Here is a 19,413-nt window from a genome sequence, read left to right as displayed (position 1 = left end):
TTATTACCAGGCTTTAAAACTGTAGCTTCAAAAAAAAAATGTTTTTTTTTTAAATGCACCAATGAGATAAATGATGTGAATGAGGAAATGATACAGCAGCATTTGTTAGGCCGCACAAAAAGTCACCACCAGAAATATTCTCAGCATCTATTTTAAGTTCTGTCCACAGCCCTAATAACCACTAATCATTACAATCTGAGTTTTATGAAGCTTTCCTTAATTAGGGGAGGTCTAACCGGGACAAATGTACACTCTGGAGGCAGCGAGAATATTATTAATCCACCATGCATCATTGATGGTCTTTTGAAAAGAAAATGAGCTGAGTCATTCTGCTCTGATTATCACCTTTACCCACAACTCAGCCGATATGAGTGGATAACAGAGCGGAGACGCAGTGACATTAAAATGTGAAATTCAGATTATCCTCCTGTCATAGAACTGTGTGTTCTGAAAAAAAAAAAGGTAAGAAAAAAAAAAACACACTGCGCCATCACAGTGAAGTATTGTCCCCGCTCAGCTTGCTGACCCACATTGGGTGGTAAAGATGCACAAAAAAAAGAAAAGAAATTCACCATACAGGCTTTTTCTTTCTCTCCCTCTTTTGTTTCAGCAGGTTATTTCTCATCAAGCTAATGCTTCATACAAGCCCTGCTTGAAATGCGTGTTAAGCTAATACATCATTCCTTCAATCCATCTTTGTTGTAATGGCTTTTGTGAAGTGAAGAAAACCTGTTCGGCACCTACAGGACCTCACAGCCCGCGGCAACAGGCTGCGGCCCCACTTACAGTCCCTGCGTTATTTATTATGCATCCTGTTTTTTAATTAATGTAATTTCCTAGATGAAAGAAGTGATTAAAGCTCCATGGGGCTTGAGAGGAAGAGGAACCACCATGGTCAGATTTTGATGAAGTAGTGTTTGCTGGTGCGCTTCCAGCACCTAGCGACCAGCAGCACACCACCTCCCTGCTACTTTTCCCTCCCATTTCCTCCAGGTCTCAACTGGTTGATAATTGGTCCGGAACTGAGCCATTCCCCTCTTTTCCTCTTTTTTTTCCCCTCTATTCCAGGGTTTGATGAATACTTTACCGCGCTCACCCTCGAGAACAATCGTAGAAATGTGTGGTTTGCTGAGTTTTGGGAGGAAAACTTTGACTGCAGGTTGCTCAGCGCTTCAAAGAGAGAGGATACGAGTCGCAAATGCACAGGTACGTGAGTTTTGACATGAACCAATTAGGAGTGTTCCTGTATTACACTAGGAGGTGATGTATATATTCACTCTGCTATGTCAGGTTGATGCGAACTTGACCTTTTGTTCACATTAGAAGCTGCAGGAAGACTGTCGGGGTTTAATTCAACCCCTCTTGTCTGCAGCGCAGCCAGAACGTCTAACACCAGGTGTTTCTACCCAGCGGGTGCAGGACAAGCAGAGTTTATTATTAGAATAATAATGCGCCACGTGTCTTACTCATACTACAGTTATAGACCGTCTGCTCCTGTGGCTAATGTCCTGTAACTATTAAATCCCATTTTCCCCACTATTCCCCCTTAACCCAGTCACCTTGACAGCTGAGCACACTAACTGCAGAGTATAATTTATTTAGGCTGAAAATTACAAGGGAAAAAAAAAGAAGAAGAAAAGCTAAGTATACACTGTTCATGCCCTCATTCTGCTTTAGTGGCATCTTTGTTATGATATTAATGATAGTGTTGTTTCCAGCAGTGATGCATTCTCATATCTTCTAAACCCTGCCTGCCAATGGTGTGACAGGCATTGCACTGCATTTATTATCTACGTGGATGATGCCTGTGATGTGGGATGCTGTATTAATCTTGCTTGCATACGTGATGACGGTAATAGCAGTGTGACACAAATTACTGTTTGCTGGAGGATTTCGTTTCCTTGATAATCTCCCGTACAGTGTCTTTTATCATGCGTCAAAGACAGAAGATGCTCCTCCACTTAGTGAGCTCCACAAACCCTCTGTAAAAACGACTGTAAATGCCTTTTATCTTCTCTTCAATCCCGCTGAAAAAGAACTGCACAAATGTCCCCATATTGTCTCTTTTTAAAACGTGGAGCCGAGCTGATGTTTATGAATATTAAACGCTTACACGCATTCAGAGGATGTCCATAGAGCACCCTATACAGAGCTCAGAAAATCAGAAAGGTTATGTGTGGGCTGAAATGTATGTTAGGTTCTGAGAAATAGGCTGAAATGTCACCGCAGATTGCTTTTTAGCTCCTTCAGTTTATGGAAGCCCCCCCCCCTCCCTCCACCTCGTTCTTATACATGTCCTATTACCACCATCACCCAGCTCTCCTGTGAGCAGCTATCAGCCAGGAGAAAATCGTCTTTTAGTGTTTTCTTGATAGTGCATTTTTTTGTTAAGCGGGAGCCTGAATATTATAATTATGAAGATAATGATGATGCTCGCGAAAATGATGATGATGATGATTATTATTATTAAAAGTAATAGTAATATTTTTGTTGTTATCGTTTTCATTCGCTCTTTGAAATGCAGCTTTCAGCCCAACAGGAGCATAAAATAGCCGATTCAGTTTGCGAGAAAAACAAAAATCCAGCAGGGGTTGTACATTATGTATTCAAGCAGTGCATCAGCAGAATGAGGCAAAACCTTTACAGCAGCCCATAGTGAAAGGGCAGTACACTGGGAAGAGGATATAAAAGAGCAGGGAGCCACTGTAGGAGAGTGTGTTACCAAAGTTCATGGTGATGTTCATCACCTTTCAGATGGGACAAATGAGGTCCATTGTTAGCAGCCTATTACTTTATAATACACCGCAGTAATTCAATCTGACTCTGCCGTATTTGTCACGAACACTTTGTCTCACAGCTCAGCTTGATATTTTCCACTCGGGAATTAAATGTGTCTTCTTATTTCTTATGCCACATTGTCGCTTTAGGTGTAATTCCTTCAAACTCAAAACTGAACTAACAGCGGCAAACGGCAAAGAGAGGAATAAAAAGACGCAGGCAGAGCTGAGGGAATGTAAAGTCTAATGGCTCATGATGCATTCGGCTGTTAGTCCTCATCTTCCTTTTTTCTTCCCTCAGGCCAGGAGCGCATTGGGATCGACTCCAAGTACGAGCAGGAAGGGAAGGTGCAGTTTGTGATTGACGCGGTGTACGCCATGGCCCACGCTCTGCACAACATGCAGCGGGACCTCTGTCCTGATCATCCTGGCGTCTGTCCACAGATGGAGTCTGCAGAAGGAAAGGTTCTGCTGAGGTACATACGTAACACCAGCTTCAACGGTGAGTGGCACACTGAAAAAGTTTACACATCAGATGTTTGCAGATGATGTGGATTAAAACAAAAACCAGCTACGGTATTACTTTAGTGTTTAGAGTGTTGGAGGACCTTATACATGCTGTAGAAACCAAACAAAAACAAAATGAACATCACTGAAGCTGCTTTTAAACAGCGTAAAATGTGTTTTGTCCACTGCATTTAAAGCTTTGATATGGAGAGAGAAGATAATCAGACATACTGGAAGTGAAAAAAAAAAAATCTGAACGTGGATAAACCACCAACAATCATTATGCAGTAAAATATTGCTGCCAATTATCTTGACATGATTAAATGAACCTGTTATTCCAGTAACTTAATTCGTATGAACACTCAATTAGTTGGAAGAATTGTCTGTTTGAAAAAAACAAGTTTATTTGCTTTCCTGCTGAGAGTTAGACAAGAAGAAAGATGCCGCTCCCACATCTGTACCACTAGCCAACAGCTAGTTAGCTTAGCTTAGCACAAGCATAAAATTTGTCACAAAGAGGCAAGCACACCGCCTGCAGCTAACAAGTTAATTTTGTTTAATCTGTCTAAACCCCCACATGTGATGATGACAAGCCCTGGTTTTGTGAACTACTTCTTTGCCAGCGAGTTTGTGAAGTCATGCATCGTTGCCTGGCAACTGCCGGTGGCCAATGAATCGTCGGTACATTGTCTCTGTAAAACAATGAACGCTTAGGTGATAGAACAAATTAAACAAATGAGATATAAAGTGTTAATTAATTCGTTTTACAAGTGCTGGTAGAGTTTGGCCAGAACCAAACAAGTTATTTCCAATGTTCTTTATTTAAAGCTAAGCTAATTGTCTTCTGGCTCCAGCTACACATTATACAAACAGACATCAGCATCACATCTTCTAACTAAGAAAACAAGTAGGCAAAAAAATGTCAAACTATACCTTTAACTACAACTACGCCCTGGAGGACATTACTCATAGCTTCTGCATCCACATCATGCAATTTAGCGAGAAAAGCACGGACATAAAAGCCAGATTCATTTGAGACTATAAAAAATTGACAAATATGCAGGTAATAAATACACACCACCTCCTCTGTTTTATGCGTCATACCCAGTCACCTGTAGGCTAGATACTACTTCAATTTACATTCAGTATCATTCATAACTCAAAGCAGCACATTTTCTGTATCTGTGTAATACTTTGGGTAAATATGATATTTGATGGGCCCTCCTGTGCTTCAGCCACTACATTATTCAGCCTTGTGCAGAAAGTGGAAGATACTTAACAATTAATGGCAAATAGCTATTAATGACAACCGCTCTAAAATGCAGGAGAGAGCGGAAGGAGGGAGCCAGCTGGGAAATGAATTTAAAACAAGAGAAACCTCTGTCATTACAATTACACTGGTGTGTACGTCAGCCAGCGATCATTAGAGGCTCTTTTGAAGTACATTATGTATTCACAAAATGCTCTAGATAGGATTCAGCTCACTTTTAGATTATACAGATTCAGGCATCAATATAATCTTCTCACCTAACTCTCCCACTTTTAGAGGTGGACCCCTGCTCATTGTGTCTTCTTAAGTATTGAAAAAAAAAAAAAAAAAAAAACCCTTGTGGTTAAAATTTTCATGTGCTGGAAGCCGTATCATGAGCGTTTCTGCCTTGCGGCTGCAGCGTAAAAATGATCAATGCAAAAAATTCCGACTTTCCATACATAAATATTCAAGCAAGCAATCGCGTGACCTCGATTTGCAGAGCGGAGTGGTAGGTGAGCCGGTGTGCTTGAGCTGCAACAAGTATTCAGGGGGTGAAAAGGTAGGGATCTACACGTTTCAGAGGGAGCGATGCTGTGTAGTTACATCTAAGCCATTTATTATATATAGGATTTAATGGAATACAGAAGAAATGTGTACCAGTGTGTACTTTACTGCGACAGGCACATTGTACTGATAATTAATTTAGCATTGCTCTGTTATATTTCATTTCCTAATTTATTTATTTTTTTTTTTCATTTCAATTCAGCTTTGTTTATATAGCGCAGTTTACAACATATGCCGTCTCACAACGCCTAACCTAATAAGGTATTTGGCTTATGTTAGTGCATATTTTCAACACAAATCTCCACACAGTATAAAAATCCAGTCTAATAAATCGACTCACATCCTGTGACTGCAAAGAAAGCAGTGGGGGATGAGAAAATGCCACCTTCCCTGGTTAACAGAATAAATGAAACAGCAGCTAGTTATGCTACAAAGTAATGAGAAATGAAACTTTTAAAAGGATTTTTGTCATTAAACGAAACCCATTAAAAAAGAGCAAACTGTTGGCAACAGCGATCAAGTCATGCTGTTTTATCCTGAACTTGCAGCACATCTTTAGCGCCATTATTAATTCACATGGTGTAACTTTTCGAACAATTAAATTTCTAGTGTGATAATCAGACCGAATTTCCATTTCATTTCATTCATTATTCAGCCGAAGATCCCGTTGTTCGTGTTAGCTGCTTTTCTATTTGAGTCGGGGTTGTTTGTTCAGTAAAGTGACATATCCATCCCATCGCTGTCATTCCCAGTCAAAACAGAAGCTGTGGGAGCGAGGGAAGAGTTAACAGTTTTCACAACAATCGAATAATTATGCAGATTTAAAAGCCGTCATTTAAGTTGCAATACAACAGGCCACACAGCGTGTCGATCTTATCCGCGCTATTTTGTGGCAATTTTTCTATTTTTCCTTGAATTGAACTATTTTTCTGGCTTGGGAAGACAACCTCATTCTTAATCTTGAATAAAAAAGCTGTGATTTGCTTTTTTTTGTTGTTGTTTTGTCCGTTTTTTGTTTTTTTTTAAATCCAAACATCAGACCCATTTGTATTGCTGAAAATCAGAAAAAAGATCAGAGACAGGGCAGTGATTCAAAGGTCTGGAACCAGCCTTCGAAATTTCAACCAGGCGTTAAGGATAAGGTCGGCAATATATCTGTATTTTTGCTGCTGCCAGTAAATCCCCTGAAAAGACCAAATGTATTAGTTCATCTCGCTCTGACATCCCCGAGCTCATACGTTCCTACTAAATATATATATATTTCCAAACAGGTTTCAATAATATTCCTTTTTTTTTTTTTTTCTTCTTGATGTAACAGCTGGATACTTGTTTTTAGCAAATGCTGCTCAAACTGGAGTAAATACTGTTAGTTGCTGGATGCTAATGTGTGTTGCAGATTAATGCACATTTGGCGTGCTGGTAAATATATGCAGCAGCAGGCTGTTGTACAAGGTTCATCATAATGTAGCGACATATTTAGAACAATAAAAATAGTTTTTGAACAACAGTGGAGGTTGATGTTACAAAGAAATAAAATATTGTTTACAACTGCACACAGTATTTGCTGACATCTAGGATAATAATAATACTAATTAAACAAAGAACACCACTATACATTTTAACTATAACAAGTGACATTCCATCCAAAGACTGTTCTAGAAATATATTTGATGTTTTGTTGAAGCCGGTTCAATGTAAGCAATGCAAAAGTAAATTACTTTGTGCAATTATTTATATATATAAAAAAAGTGTGAAAGCAAACTTCTGCCAGTGAGCTAAAGGCTAAAGAGCTGCCTGTCTTTCTCCAACACTGTCGCTATGGCAGCAGTGCAGAGTTCCAGCAGGCAAGAAGCCCTAAGATTTTAAGGTGGAACTAAAGCAGCAGAATGTATGCACTCGCCTGAGCAGTGCAAATGTTTCGAGCAGACCTTAACCAAGTGCAGATTCATGCATTGGATTGAGAATCTGCTGTCCAGTCCCAATAACCATCTGGGCTTGTTGCTGACTTTCCTGGATTTTCAGCCTCCGAAAAACATTTCCCTCAGAGTGGCGTTGACACTGAAGAAGGTTCCTTTCCACCTGAGCCAAGAATAAGATCTCCACTTTTTTTTTCTATCTCCTCTACCTCTTACCGTCCTCGCTATTATATTCTCAAACCTTTTAACTGGCTTGTTGTGTTGCTGCTCCGTCAGGCATAGCTCCCTGCCCCTTATTGCATTTAGACTGAAACCACGCACATTATCCTGTGTATGTGCCGCTGCTAATGTATGTTTGAGAGTGAAGGAGTGTAAGCCTCCTTTGTTGATCTCCCCACTGTGCTGGAGTCACAGAGCTGAAGAGTGAGAGGCAGGAAAAAAAAAGAGAGAGCAGAGAATAATGATGCGAGAGAAACACAGCAGTGGATCCCTAGTCCACCCACACTGCTCAGCACAGCACAGCAGCAGTGCACTTTTGTCATGTCTTAGTTCAGAGCCACATGCAAATGCATAAATCTTTCATCTTAGACAGCGCTCTCACTAAGGAGTCTACACAGACCATTGTGTTCCCTTGAAAATATCAGGCAATAGAAAATAGAAATGAATTCCTAATGCCTTTTTATCTGCACACGCAGAAACACCACTTAATTATTTGCTCTAAAGCTGAAGAGCGCCAAGTGCCCAATCATTCATGTCACTTTACTGAATGACTTTGTGTATTTGTGCATGCTATATATTTTTGCTGGGGCGTGGAGTAAGAATGGTAACCCTGTCACAGCTTTTGCTCACAGGAGTCAATACCTTGTCAACATCTTTATACACTGTGTCAACAAGTCTGCTGTCTGTTTGGTGGAAGCAGAAGTGACAGGACGATGACTGCCGCCCACCGAGTTTTAGTTTTTCATATCGACAGATTTTACTATGGGTTTCACAAGCACCCTCGAATTAATTCTGAACACACGTCCTGCTTCATTTTCTGCACTGACACATGGACACCTATGAATTAATGTTCCAGCGCTAAATGGAAACAGCGATGGGTCAAATGGCTCTGGTGGTGCTATTTCTGTATTGTTAATGTGGAATATATATGTGCTGTCACTTTACATAACAGAAGACAGTGAGAAATTTTGTGGCCCTGCATCAACATGGAAATGGCCACTTAAAATCCTACAAGCTGACATTTGTAATATGCAATGGTGTCACAAAGTCAAAAAGGCAAATTTGGGTGCTTATTCACAGCGTTTTATGAAAAAAGGCCCCTTACTCTCTTGTCTAAAATAAGCTTTTTGTCTTGCTACCTCTGCCTTTCTTGTTTTACAAGAGACTTTTGGCCTGAAACTTTTGTAGAATGCTCAATGACAAATGTCCTTGGAAAAAACTGGAGGGAGATGAAATTCCCTTCTGGCTGCAAACTAAGGAGAAGGTGGGTGGCCTTCTATCCAAAAGCCACAAGCTCTGTTCTAGATACAAAAGACAACATGTTCCCAAAGTGTTTTGGACATATGCTCTTGGTTCATTCTCTACACTTTTTATAGCCAGAGCTATTAAAGTACTTAATTCCCATGCCAAGTGTCATCAGACTCCCCCCGTCCCATTTCAAAAATGGTATCTCCATTTGTGCGTGTGAACCACTGTATGCAGTGCCAAGGTGAATAGACTTGCAAAATGCAGCAGTTTCTCTATCAGCATTGGGAGATGGTACAAAATAAAAAAATAAAAAAATATCACCTCATAAACAATGCAGACCTCATGTATAAAATAAAGTACAACCGTTTTTTTTTCCATTAATGCCATTCAACATCCACTGCTGCGAGGGTGATGTCACGTTGACTGACGTCTGCATTAACACACTATCTTGCACACACTCATATTGTTGAGTGATGTGCACACATCCACGCATATAGTGTAGACACAGCTGACAGGCTTGAGAGCTTGAAAAGAAAAAAAAATACAGTTAAAAAATTCTACTTGTCATGCATTATGTTTCAGGTGTCCACAGTCCTCTCTGGGCTAATTAGTGAAATCTTCTGGGCTCTGCTTGAGACAGGCTGCTACACACTGTGAGCAGATGGGGACCGGATGATGCTTTGGCTGACCTATTTATCCTCCTTACATCCCCTGTTGTTGACCAGTGTGTGATTGAAATGCATTACTTTTAACCTGTGGAGGTGTGCACTAATTTTAAACAACAGTCAGCTCCTGGCGTTAGAGTAAAGCTGTGAGTCCACATGAATTACAGTGTTTTGAATGTGATAATATGTTCCTCCAGAGCCTCCTGTGCAGCAGTGATGATGCATAGGAAACAGGTGAGAAAGCGTTATATTGGTCAGTAGGGAGCTTACTACCCTACTGCCCCCTTTGTCTGTGATTATATTAAGGGTTTAAGATAGACTACACGTCATGTCACATGTTCTGGGGTCCTTCGTTTGGTCCTTCGAGGCCACTGTAGAATCAGACACAGGGGGTTAAAGGTTCATGTTTTTCTCATGTTAGGAGGGATGCTGTATCTTGTCACAACAGCCCCTAACACTTTTTACTCTGCTGTCCTTTCGCTGCATTTTCTCTCTTGCTCCGTACAGGCAGTGCCGGAACTCCTGTTGTGTTTAACAAGAACGGCGATGCTCCAGGACGCTATGACCTGTTCCAGTTCCAGATGACCAACTCCTCTACCCCAGAGTATAGGGTGGTAGGACAGTGGGTGGAGTCTCTCCAGCTCAGGGTATGATGATTTACTGAGGCTGTTAACACAGACGAAATACATCTGTTTGTATGTCTTTAATTAATCAAGATATCTGGGTGCAGATGTACGTGTGTGACAACATTGTGCAAATTACTTGCATCTCAAACACAGACAGAACTCAGGTGCAGGTATCTTTACTTTCAGTCTAATTGATGAAGCTACGGTGGAGAAAGTAAATCTGTTTGTGCAATTTAAAGGTCACATATGGTGAAAATCTATTTTGTTTGTGTTTTGTGGTTGTTATGAACCTGGAGGTGCAAAGTTGTTAAGACATATTAACTTTACATCTCAGCTATGAACAAAGCTCTGCAAATGATCGACTCTTGGCTGCAAGAGTGAACACAAGAGTCTTCATGCAGTCCCAGCATCTGAGCAACTGAAGATTCTGTGGATTACTTTTATTTTTGATGGCAATGTCCCAACAACAATCAAAAAATCCTTAGTGTTAGCATGTAGTTGTGTGCTAATGTGGCTAACGTTGATTATTCAGAGATGGTAGTTCTGCTCCTCTTAACTATGAATTTTATAACCGCAACGTTGTCTGACAAACTCACCATATTTATGAGTTTAACCTCCACATCTGTAATTCCATGTACAATGTTGGCTCAGCGAGAAGCCAATAGAAAGTCCTGGTCTCAAACACTTAATTACGTCTTTGTTGGCTAAAATGTGGTGCAGATACAGAGAAAGTGTTCTTTCTGAAGGCAGCGTGGACAGCAGCAGCTCAGCTGCATTTAAACCTGCAGACACTGAAACACCTTGTTTAGAACAGGGCAAAAAAAAAACGTGTTACACAGTAAAATGAACCAGCTTGACAAACGTGAAAGACAGAAAATGTGAGACTTTCATTAATTTGCTAAAAGGGGGCACAATATGTGAAATTTAACATAAAATAAGTGTTATATTTTACTCCAAAAATGAATTGAAAAACACGCGCGCACACACACGCACACACACACACACTCACACGCTTCAGTTTATGTGCTGCTTACAAATGCAGGGCAAAAATGAATCATATTTTAAAATGCCACAGGAAGTTACTCTAAACTTTGTTCGACAAGAAAAATGTTTTAGTCAATAATTGAAACAAGGTTTTGTCAAAGGTTTCGAAATGTCTCAAGAGCTGCTTTTAAGAAAAAAAACATGCAGTGAAGCCAGATGAATTTCAAATTAGTGTGTGAAGAGGGATGAAAGAATTCCAGTTGGTCACATTCAGTATTAAAAAGATCTGTGTTTCCACCTGTAAAAAGGAGCCGGGACAAGACATCAGAAGGAACTTGATTTGAGCTTTCAACATTAAAGAGAAGTGAGAAGGTAAAAAGAAAACAGTGAGGTGCGCTCCTACAGTTGTTGGATATTATTATTCTTCAACTGCATCTGCTGGAGGACTGACGGTGGGGAGTGGGAGGACGAGAAAGAATACGTTTTCAGCCCGAGTGTCAGTCCATTTAGTGTATGTTCAGTGTTTGGCAGCAGAAGCTACTGAAGTTGTTAGTGTTGTTGAAAACTGACACCTAAAAATACACACCTCCCATGTTCCTCCTGGAGCTCGTTAGTTTTCCTGCAGGTCCATGATCACATTTTCTCAGATGAAATTTGAAGTACACCTGAGATTCCAAGATATATATACTATGAGCACATTGTGTGTGGTGAAGGAAAACAGAAGGAGTTTGATGTGATTAATTTGACTTTTTGTGGGCACATCTAAAAGATTGTAGAGCTTGTGTTATAGCAGCATGGATAGGGCATTTTTCATTTCATTGGAGCTTTAAATAACTTTAATTCGCCTACAAAAAAAAAAATATACTGCCTAATACCAGTTTTAGGTGCAGAACTGGAGACAGCTGCTGCTTTCCTAAGAGCAAGGTGTTGGGGTTTGTAGCCACTGTAATAGATCTCACTGTCACAACACAAGAATGGGCTCGGGTGATTCATGTGGACAATAAAGAAACTGATGAGTTTTATTTTATTTCAAGGCAAACATGGTTCGAAATTGGCCATATGATAGGATGAAACCTGAGCGGAATTTTTTATGTATTACTATGTTACTCAGATTACAACCAAAAACATGACATTTACATACAGATGAGGCAACATTTGCATAATGGCTCTCTGGACCACAAGAATTAAACTCAGCCAAATGGATTTGATAGCGCAGGTGGAACAGCGTCTGTTCCTGAAGATTTGTGATTCTTTCTGTTTTAGTGCGATTATAAACCGAATGCTGTTACAGTGCAATTATCCTTCAATGCAAAAGGTATTACTTTGTTCAATAAAACTTAAAGAGCCATCTAATTTAAAGGTTTCCTGGAGTGAGTGTCCCGATACACTTTGTGATCACTGATAAAGAAGATCAATGTCATGCCGTTCCAGCTCACGAAAACTCAAATTAACTGTAAAATTAACAATTAAAGAAAAACCCCAATGAAAACTATGGCAACAGTACGAGTCCAAGGTGTCAAAAAATCTTGTTTCTGGTTTCCATGGCAACAGAGCTGTTGGTCTCATTACTGTTTCCACACTGTGTGTAATCGGGAGGTTTTCCAGAGAGCACCATTCATTGTCCAAATAACAAATGGCACCTTCATGCCCCCAGATAAATGGCAGATGATAATCTACCCAGACAGCACAGAAACAACACATTTGTCATACAGGTACACACATCACCAACACACTGCAGATGTGAGTGTGAGTGTGTCTTTGTGTGTGTGCGCGCCGTAGAGGTGGAGTTCTGTATCTGCAATTATTTGCAGTTGCCACAAATGGAGGCGGTGATGCTGTCACCTGAGGTGATGCTGGACTCACGTTGCATCTAATGGTATTTGCTGTATATGATAGTATTTTTAGTTTTCTTTATCCACTGATGTTTATATTAAAGCGCGACTATGAGCAGAACAAGTAGTAAATGGTATACGAAGGCAGCAATTCTTTTAATGTAACCCCCCTGGACCCCCCCAAAACCCACCAGTGGATTTAAAAGGCAATAATTAAACTATTTACCAGACTCAGAAACTAAAAGAAGAAGAAAAAAAGAAACCATCCTTAAACTACTCATCTGTGATGTGCCGTTCCATCAAGAGACACATTTAAAAATCATGATATTTTGTCAAAGTCACTTTGTTCTACTTGCTTCGTTTAAAATTTCACTAAAAATACATGGATTGCACTAACCACATTCTGTAAAAAAGTAAAAAAAATTCTGTGCTCCTTATCACAAACTCGCAAAAAAAGGAAGCCATTAGTGACTGCAACCAGGAGCCACATTATAAAAATTCAGGGACTTTTCTGCTGAACTGGGCTGAACTGCAGGCTGTTTTCACACAGAGCAGATAGCGGAAAAGTATGGAAATAAATTAAAAATAAGTAGCAAAATATCTAGGGCATGTAGAGTCATTCTGTGGGCATTTAGAAAAATGTTGTACATGTTGATTCAAGGCCTTTTTTTTAATTTTCAAAGAAATGCAGCTTTCTTTTTTTTTTCTCTTTTATGACTTAAGGCAGTATAACTGTGTCATACTGCACAAAATGTTTTGGATTTCTTTCTACTTGTAGCCATAGTTTTGCTGTTTCAGTAGAAGTGCAGGACTTGCAGTGACAAATGAGCCCACAGTGGGTAAAAATGTGAGAGGAGCAGAAAAATACCCAGAAACTGTTTTGGGTTTAGAGGGTAAAGTCATTAAATTAAATTACAATATTAACAATGATAAAGATCATCCTAACCCCTTAAGGCCTGAACTGAAAAACATCCCTAAATTTAGTTAATAACAGCTTCAAAACTGCAAGGACAAAATGAACAACCTCAGACTTCACGGAGACACTCGGGAGAATTTGGAAATATAATAAGTCCAATTATCACTAGGGCAGTGTGGGGGTTTTAGAAACTTTAGCAAAAATGGACATTCTCTTACTTCTGCCGACCATAGCTGTAAATCTGAACATATATAAAATCTTTATAACAATGAGTCAGCGACAATGATGTCTTTGGACCTGTCCTGAAAAATCTTGACTGTAGCACCGCCAAATCTGATGCAACAAAAGTGAAGCGCAACAAATACTACATCCTTTTTAGATTTGCACAGTCAGTACATGCACCACACTTGGCAGCATAGAGAAATGGATTGAAACATCCTGATCCCAGTCCAGGGACCTGCAGGCTGGAAGGGGTTAAAGGAATGTTTTGACATGTTGGTGAATGCACTTATTGGTTTTCTTACAGAGCGTTGGATGAGAAGATTGATAGCGTCGTCTTATCTGTAAGCCCAGTATGAATCTACAGCTACATGAACGCTGACTGTTCACCTGCTACCTGACATCTGTATTCACCCTCTTGGCAGGTGTCATGCAACGAAATAATCAATACTATTCAGCTCAACTGTCAGAGGTTTTAATGTGGCTGACGGTGAACCGTCTATGGTCTCGATGCTAACCTAAAGTCACAGGCTACTGGAGTTTCATATTTTTGCACAAAGAAAGCAAAACAAATAAATACGTTTCCCAAAATGTTAAATTATTCCCTTTCAGGAACCCTGTGGTGTTTTTCTGTAAGCATATGGAAATGTTCTGTTTACATTCAGTCTTACTCACTGAAATGTGTTGCGTGTGTATCCTTGAAGTCTAAACAGTAGCATTTTAAATATATATATATATATCCTAGATGTTTTTATATTGATGTAAATGAGCTTGCAGTCTTCTTCTTCTTCCATTGGCTGCGTATCCGTGCAGTTGTGTAAAACCATTGGCCAGACCGCACATGCATGTGCGTGTACATCCTTCTGAGCACACGTGAGACAAACAAAATGGGGACACACTGCACCATTGCGCTGCTAAAAGTCTGAAACTCCACAGGGAGCCTTTAAGTCATGAATTCACTTCACATCAAAGCAGACCACAAAAAAATAATCAGTAGACAGAATTCCTGTTCATTTCAAACATCGCTTTTTGCTCTGCCATTCGGGTTCTAATGCAGGTTGTCCTACATCCTTTCTCTCAAAGCATCCTTTAGATCCAGAGTAGTTTCAGAAGTCAAATAAAGAGTCAGTTTATTGCTCAAACCATGGAATGTGTAGTGTTCTGTGGGTTTTTTTTGTTATTTTTGTTTCTTTTTGTTTGTTGGACTTCAATCGATTTATTTTAGTCACATGTCTGACACTGGTGATGATTGATACTGCTGTGAAACCGTGGTGGTATATCTTTAATCTTGTGGTGCTTTTAAAGTCACGGATCAGTACACTTTCATAATAAATCAAAAGATCAGCTCAGAGTACTATGAAAGATTCTTAAGGTCTTAACAAAATATGTAAGAGCCCTAAAAAATTCAGTTTTTTCATGGCTTTCTCAGGCAGACTTGTAGGTCGAAACTATAGTTTGAGCTTGAGTCATGAAACGCCTCAGGGCCTTTTTGGTTTGGACTTTTAGATGGTGCGTTTGTATACTGCACTTTTCATTTTCATGTCAAGATCATAAATAGAAATAGCTCTGCAAAGTCTAACAGAGGCCTTTTGCAATCCCAAATCCCATTCTACTTCCTTCTCATCACATATTTCATACCTCACTGGCTGCTGTATTAAAACATAATGTCTTTTGCATTTCACATTTCTTTATTTTTATTTCACTGAACAAAGGTAGGCTCTGTTGCCATGGTGATTTCAATTACTTTCAAGTATTAGAAGAGGCAATCCCTCTAAGAAATTGGCAAGAAAGATGTACGAAGTTAATCGTTTTTTTTTCTGCCAAGTTTCGCTAACTGTTTGCAAAGATCGCACTGCATTTTGTTTCTGCAAAGAATGTAGCACTTCACAATTCTTAAGATAGTCACAAGTGGCAGGTTCATGTGGTGTGGTGGTGCAGTATATTGATGTTAAGGTGCACCAGCAGTCTGGTGCATTTTACCTTCCACAGCGTTTTTCATCTGTGGTGGTGCCTCTTGCTTATCTCACTGTTGCTAACCTCTCTTCCTGTGCTATGTCACATCTCTCCCAGCTGGAGGAGCTTCAGTGGCCAGATGGAGAGCAGGAGGTGCCCATCTCTGTGTGCAGTCTGCCCTGCAAAACTGGAGAGAGGAAGAAGAAAGTAAAGGGCATGCCATGCTGCTGGCACTGCGAGCTCTGTGATGGCTACCAGTATCAGTACGACGAGACTTCCTGCAGACTGTGCTCTTACAACATGAGACCCAACCCCAACCGAACCGCCTGCCAGCCCATCCCCATCGTCAAGCTGGAGTGGCATTCCCCCTGGGCCATCATCCCCGTCTTCTTGGCCATGCTCGGCATCATCGCCACCATCTTCGTCATGGCAACTTTCGTGCGCTACAATGACACACCCATCGTGCGGGCGTCGGGCAGAGAGCTGAGCTACGTGCTGCTAACTGGCATCTTTCTGTGTTACATCATCACCTTCCTCATGATCGCCAAGCCCGACATAGCTGTGTGCGCCTTCAGGAGGATCTTCCTGGGCCTGGGCATGTGCATCAGCTACGCCGCACTGCTCACCAAGACCAACAGAATCTATAGGATCTTCGAGCAGGGGAAGCAGACAGTCACAGCCCCTCGCTTCATCAGTCCCACCTCCCAGATAGCCATCACGTCCAGTCTAATTTGCGTGCAGCTGCTTGGGGTGCTGGTGTGGTTCGCCGTCGACCCGCCAAACACCATCATCGACTACGATGAGCAGAAAACCATTAACCCCATGCTGGCCCGCGGCGTGCTGAAGTGTGACATCACAGACCTACAGATAATCTGCTCACTGGGCTACAGCATCCTGTTGATGGTGACCTGCACTATCTACGCCATCAAGACAAGGGATGTACCGGAAGACTTCAATGAAGCCAAGCCCATTGGCTTCACTATGTACACCACTTGCATAGTCTGGCTGGCCTTCATCCCGATTTTCTTTGGCACGGCCCAGTCGGCAGAGAAGGTGAGTCATTTCTCTCTCTTTTGCTTTCTCCCTCTCAGTCACCACCCCACTCTTTGGCTGTCTCCCTCCCTCCTCTCACAAATTTCCCTTTCATTTCTTCGGCCCTGTTTTTATCTTGTCCAAACACATGCACACATGCATATTTGTGCAAACACAAACAGTACATAAAGGAGGCGCACACCGAAAAACACACACGCACATATTTAGTGACTACATAAGTTATGGATTTATTTTCTCCTGAGTTCATATTTACATGGCTCCAACGTGCATGGAAACCCACACTAGGACCACGGCAGACAGAAATAGGCATGTAAAGGCGGAGGAAGGGTTGATGTTAAGCACCAAAATCCTGAAATGCCTGAGGAGTGATATGGATGGGGGGGTGCCGGCAGCTCTGCATGCCATTATCTACGCTCTCACGCTTAGGGTTTCACATATACTATTGGGCCTTATTCTGGAGAGGGAGACAAGAGGGGCTGAGGAGGCGGAGGAAGAGGATGATGATGACCTGGAGGAAAAGGAATGGAGGGAGAAATGAGGGGGTAAATAGAAGTTTGATTCAACACATTCCATCCCGTGACAGCTGCGCTCTACTCAACAAAGCATTTGACATCATGTGCTACTGGAGTTGATTGAGAATATGACATTCTGACCTTCTGTGCTAGTCATTGCTTATCTGGCCAGCGCTGCATAGAATACAGATGCGCTCATCTGCTGGTCTCGTGTGCAGCTTGGCAGGCCCGTGTGTACAAGATGGAGCGAAGGGGAAGTTTTCCACTGACAGAATATCGATGCTGACAGGAAAGTGTTACTCCTAACCTTTTGAGAGGCACACCGTTCAATATCCTTCCTGCTAAGCTACCACATGAGATGGATCAGAAACTGATTTTCCTCATCTCAATTTGCTGCTGATTTCATAGATGAATTACACCCTCAGCAGCGATTAGGAGTTCATTATGTTACTTGCGGCGACTAGCGAAGCAGTAATGTGTTTATCTTTCCCCTTTATGCAGTTAACTATTTCCTCGCCCTGGTGCCTGCCTGACACACACCTCCGGTTCGCACCACAGCATCTCAGTCTAATGACCTCTGTGGGTGCATTTCTGCTCCCTTCCCAAGCCACTGCTAGTGAGAAGTGCCTTAGCATGTCCTGATGCTAAGGCACTGTGCAAACGCTGCACAAGGTGAAATGGATACTATCAGTCACCTTGCTGCACTTTTGCTTAAGTTACCGATGTGCTTTCCTCACATCTGTTTCTGGATAGACACTGTTTACTGGCTCAGGGATATTTCTCTAAAAGCATAGTTTAGAAATACAAAAATAGTGTAATTAGAGGATATAGTCGATTGATGTTGCGTGTGCGTCTGTTTGTATAGCTGCTTGTGAATAAACTATTGGATTTAATTTGATGCATTCCACTATATCCTGACTTTATAAGTGCCTTGCCCTGTTGTGTTTTTATGTGCAACCCCCACTCAGATATGAGTAATCTCTCTCACCCCAGGTTGTCTCATATAAAATGATTTATGGTAACGCTAAGATGATGTGATGCCAGCTGCCTTTTGATAATCCCCCCCCAAAAATGAGCTGCTCTTGCTTGACCTCGTGTTATTTTCTAGTATTGTTTCATGGCACAGTAACAGTTCTGAGTGGAATTTCTTTAACTCAACACCATTTAGTTACCCTTATTTTCCACACCTGTGACTCCCTTCCACTCGCTCTGGTTTGCCCATTCAAACTCATATTGAGGGAAGCCATGCGAAAACGGCAACAAAAGATCACAGAGCATGCCCCTGCCTCCCGTGCACCTGCATGTACTCCGTCAACTACTCAGCACTCTCAAGTCAATGGCTGCGAGTGTCACCAGCATACAGATTCAGCCGAGCTCAGTTCTGGTGATCAGCTGGAGTTTTGGAGCAAACTTCAGCTGTGTGCGTCACTGTTTATCAAGACTTTGAAACAAACACCTCGAGATCAAGACAGAAATGTGTAACAGAGTATTAAAAGACACATTGATATTTATTTACTACTATTTTTTTGTTTATTAGCTTTTTTTTGAGAGAGAGAAAAGGAACAACCAGACAGATTTAAGGGACGTTGTCATGTCTTTGTCCACAAAACAGAACATTTCACAAGATGATTATAAAATGAAACATTTTCCTTGAGGTACAAAAGCATTCTAGTGAAACACCTACAAGATTTTGTCATGAACGTAAAGGACAACGTCATGTCATGGAAGCGTACATACCTGAATACATGTCTAGAAACCACTTGGTCTCTTGTAAGATGTCTCCTGTACCTTCATAAACTTCTGGAGGACAGATCGTCCTGACAAGTATCATTTGCAATTACTAAGAATTCGGAGGAAAACTTTTTCACTCCAGCTTTAGGCAGGTAAAGTGAAAATCGCAACTTCTAATCTCTTTCCCCTCCCTCTCTCTGCAAACAACTGCACTTGACAGAAGTTGGACTTGACACTTATTGCAGAGATGTGGAGTCTTTTGAAAATAATATGTAAAATTCCCCTGCCTATCACTTGTTTTATGCATGAATCCTTGAGCAGACTGCACCAAAGGCAGACTGCAGGCAAGAAAAAGTGGTCAAGTGTAATGGAAAGAAGGACGGTTGTAGTTTTGATTTTAACCCTAGCCTGTATTTATTTATTCAGGAAGTGTGTAGCA

The 19,413-nt window shown here is 41.0% G+C and overlaps 1 protein-coding gene across 1 annotated transcript in view; it reads left to right on the top strand.

Moving 5' to 3' along the window:
- Nucleotides 1-19,413, top strand: part of LOC103354449 (metabotropic glutamate receptor 7-like) — a 62,401-nt gene that overhangs the window by 34,036 nt on the left and 8,952 nt on the right. Inside the window, exons 5-8 of the mRNA XM_008277823.1 lie at nucleotides 1,069-1,206; nucleotides 3,079-3,279; nucleotides 9,656-9,795; nucleotides 15,796-16,731. Coding sequence (XP_008276045.1) covers nucleotides 1,069-1,206; nucleotides 3,079-3,279; nucleotides 9,656-9,795; nucleotides 15,796-16,731 — 1,415 coding nt within the window. The remainder of the gene's footprint in view (nucleotides 1-1,068; nucleotides 1,207-3,078; nucleotides 3,280-9,655; nucleotides 9,796-15,795; nucleotides 16,732-19,413) is intronic.

Source organism: Stegastes partitus, unplaced genomic scaffold, assembly GCF_000690725.1.
Source record: "Stegastes partitus isolate 25-593 unplaced genomic scaffold, Stegastes_partitus-1.0.2 Scaffold108, whole genome shotgun sequence".
In the NCBI taxonomy this organism is placed as follows: Eukaryota; Metazoa; Chordata; class Actinopteri; family Pomacentridae; genus Stegastes; species Stegastes partitus.
Note: the sequence above shows the minus strand (reverse complement) of the source record. Positions and strands in the feature narration are given on the sequence as shown.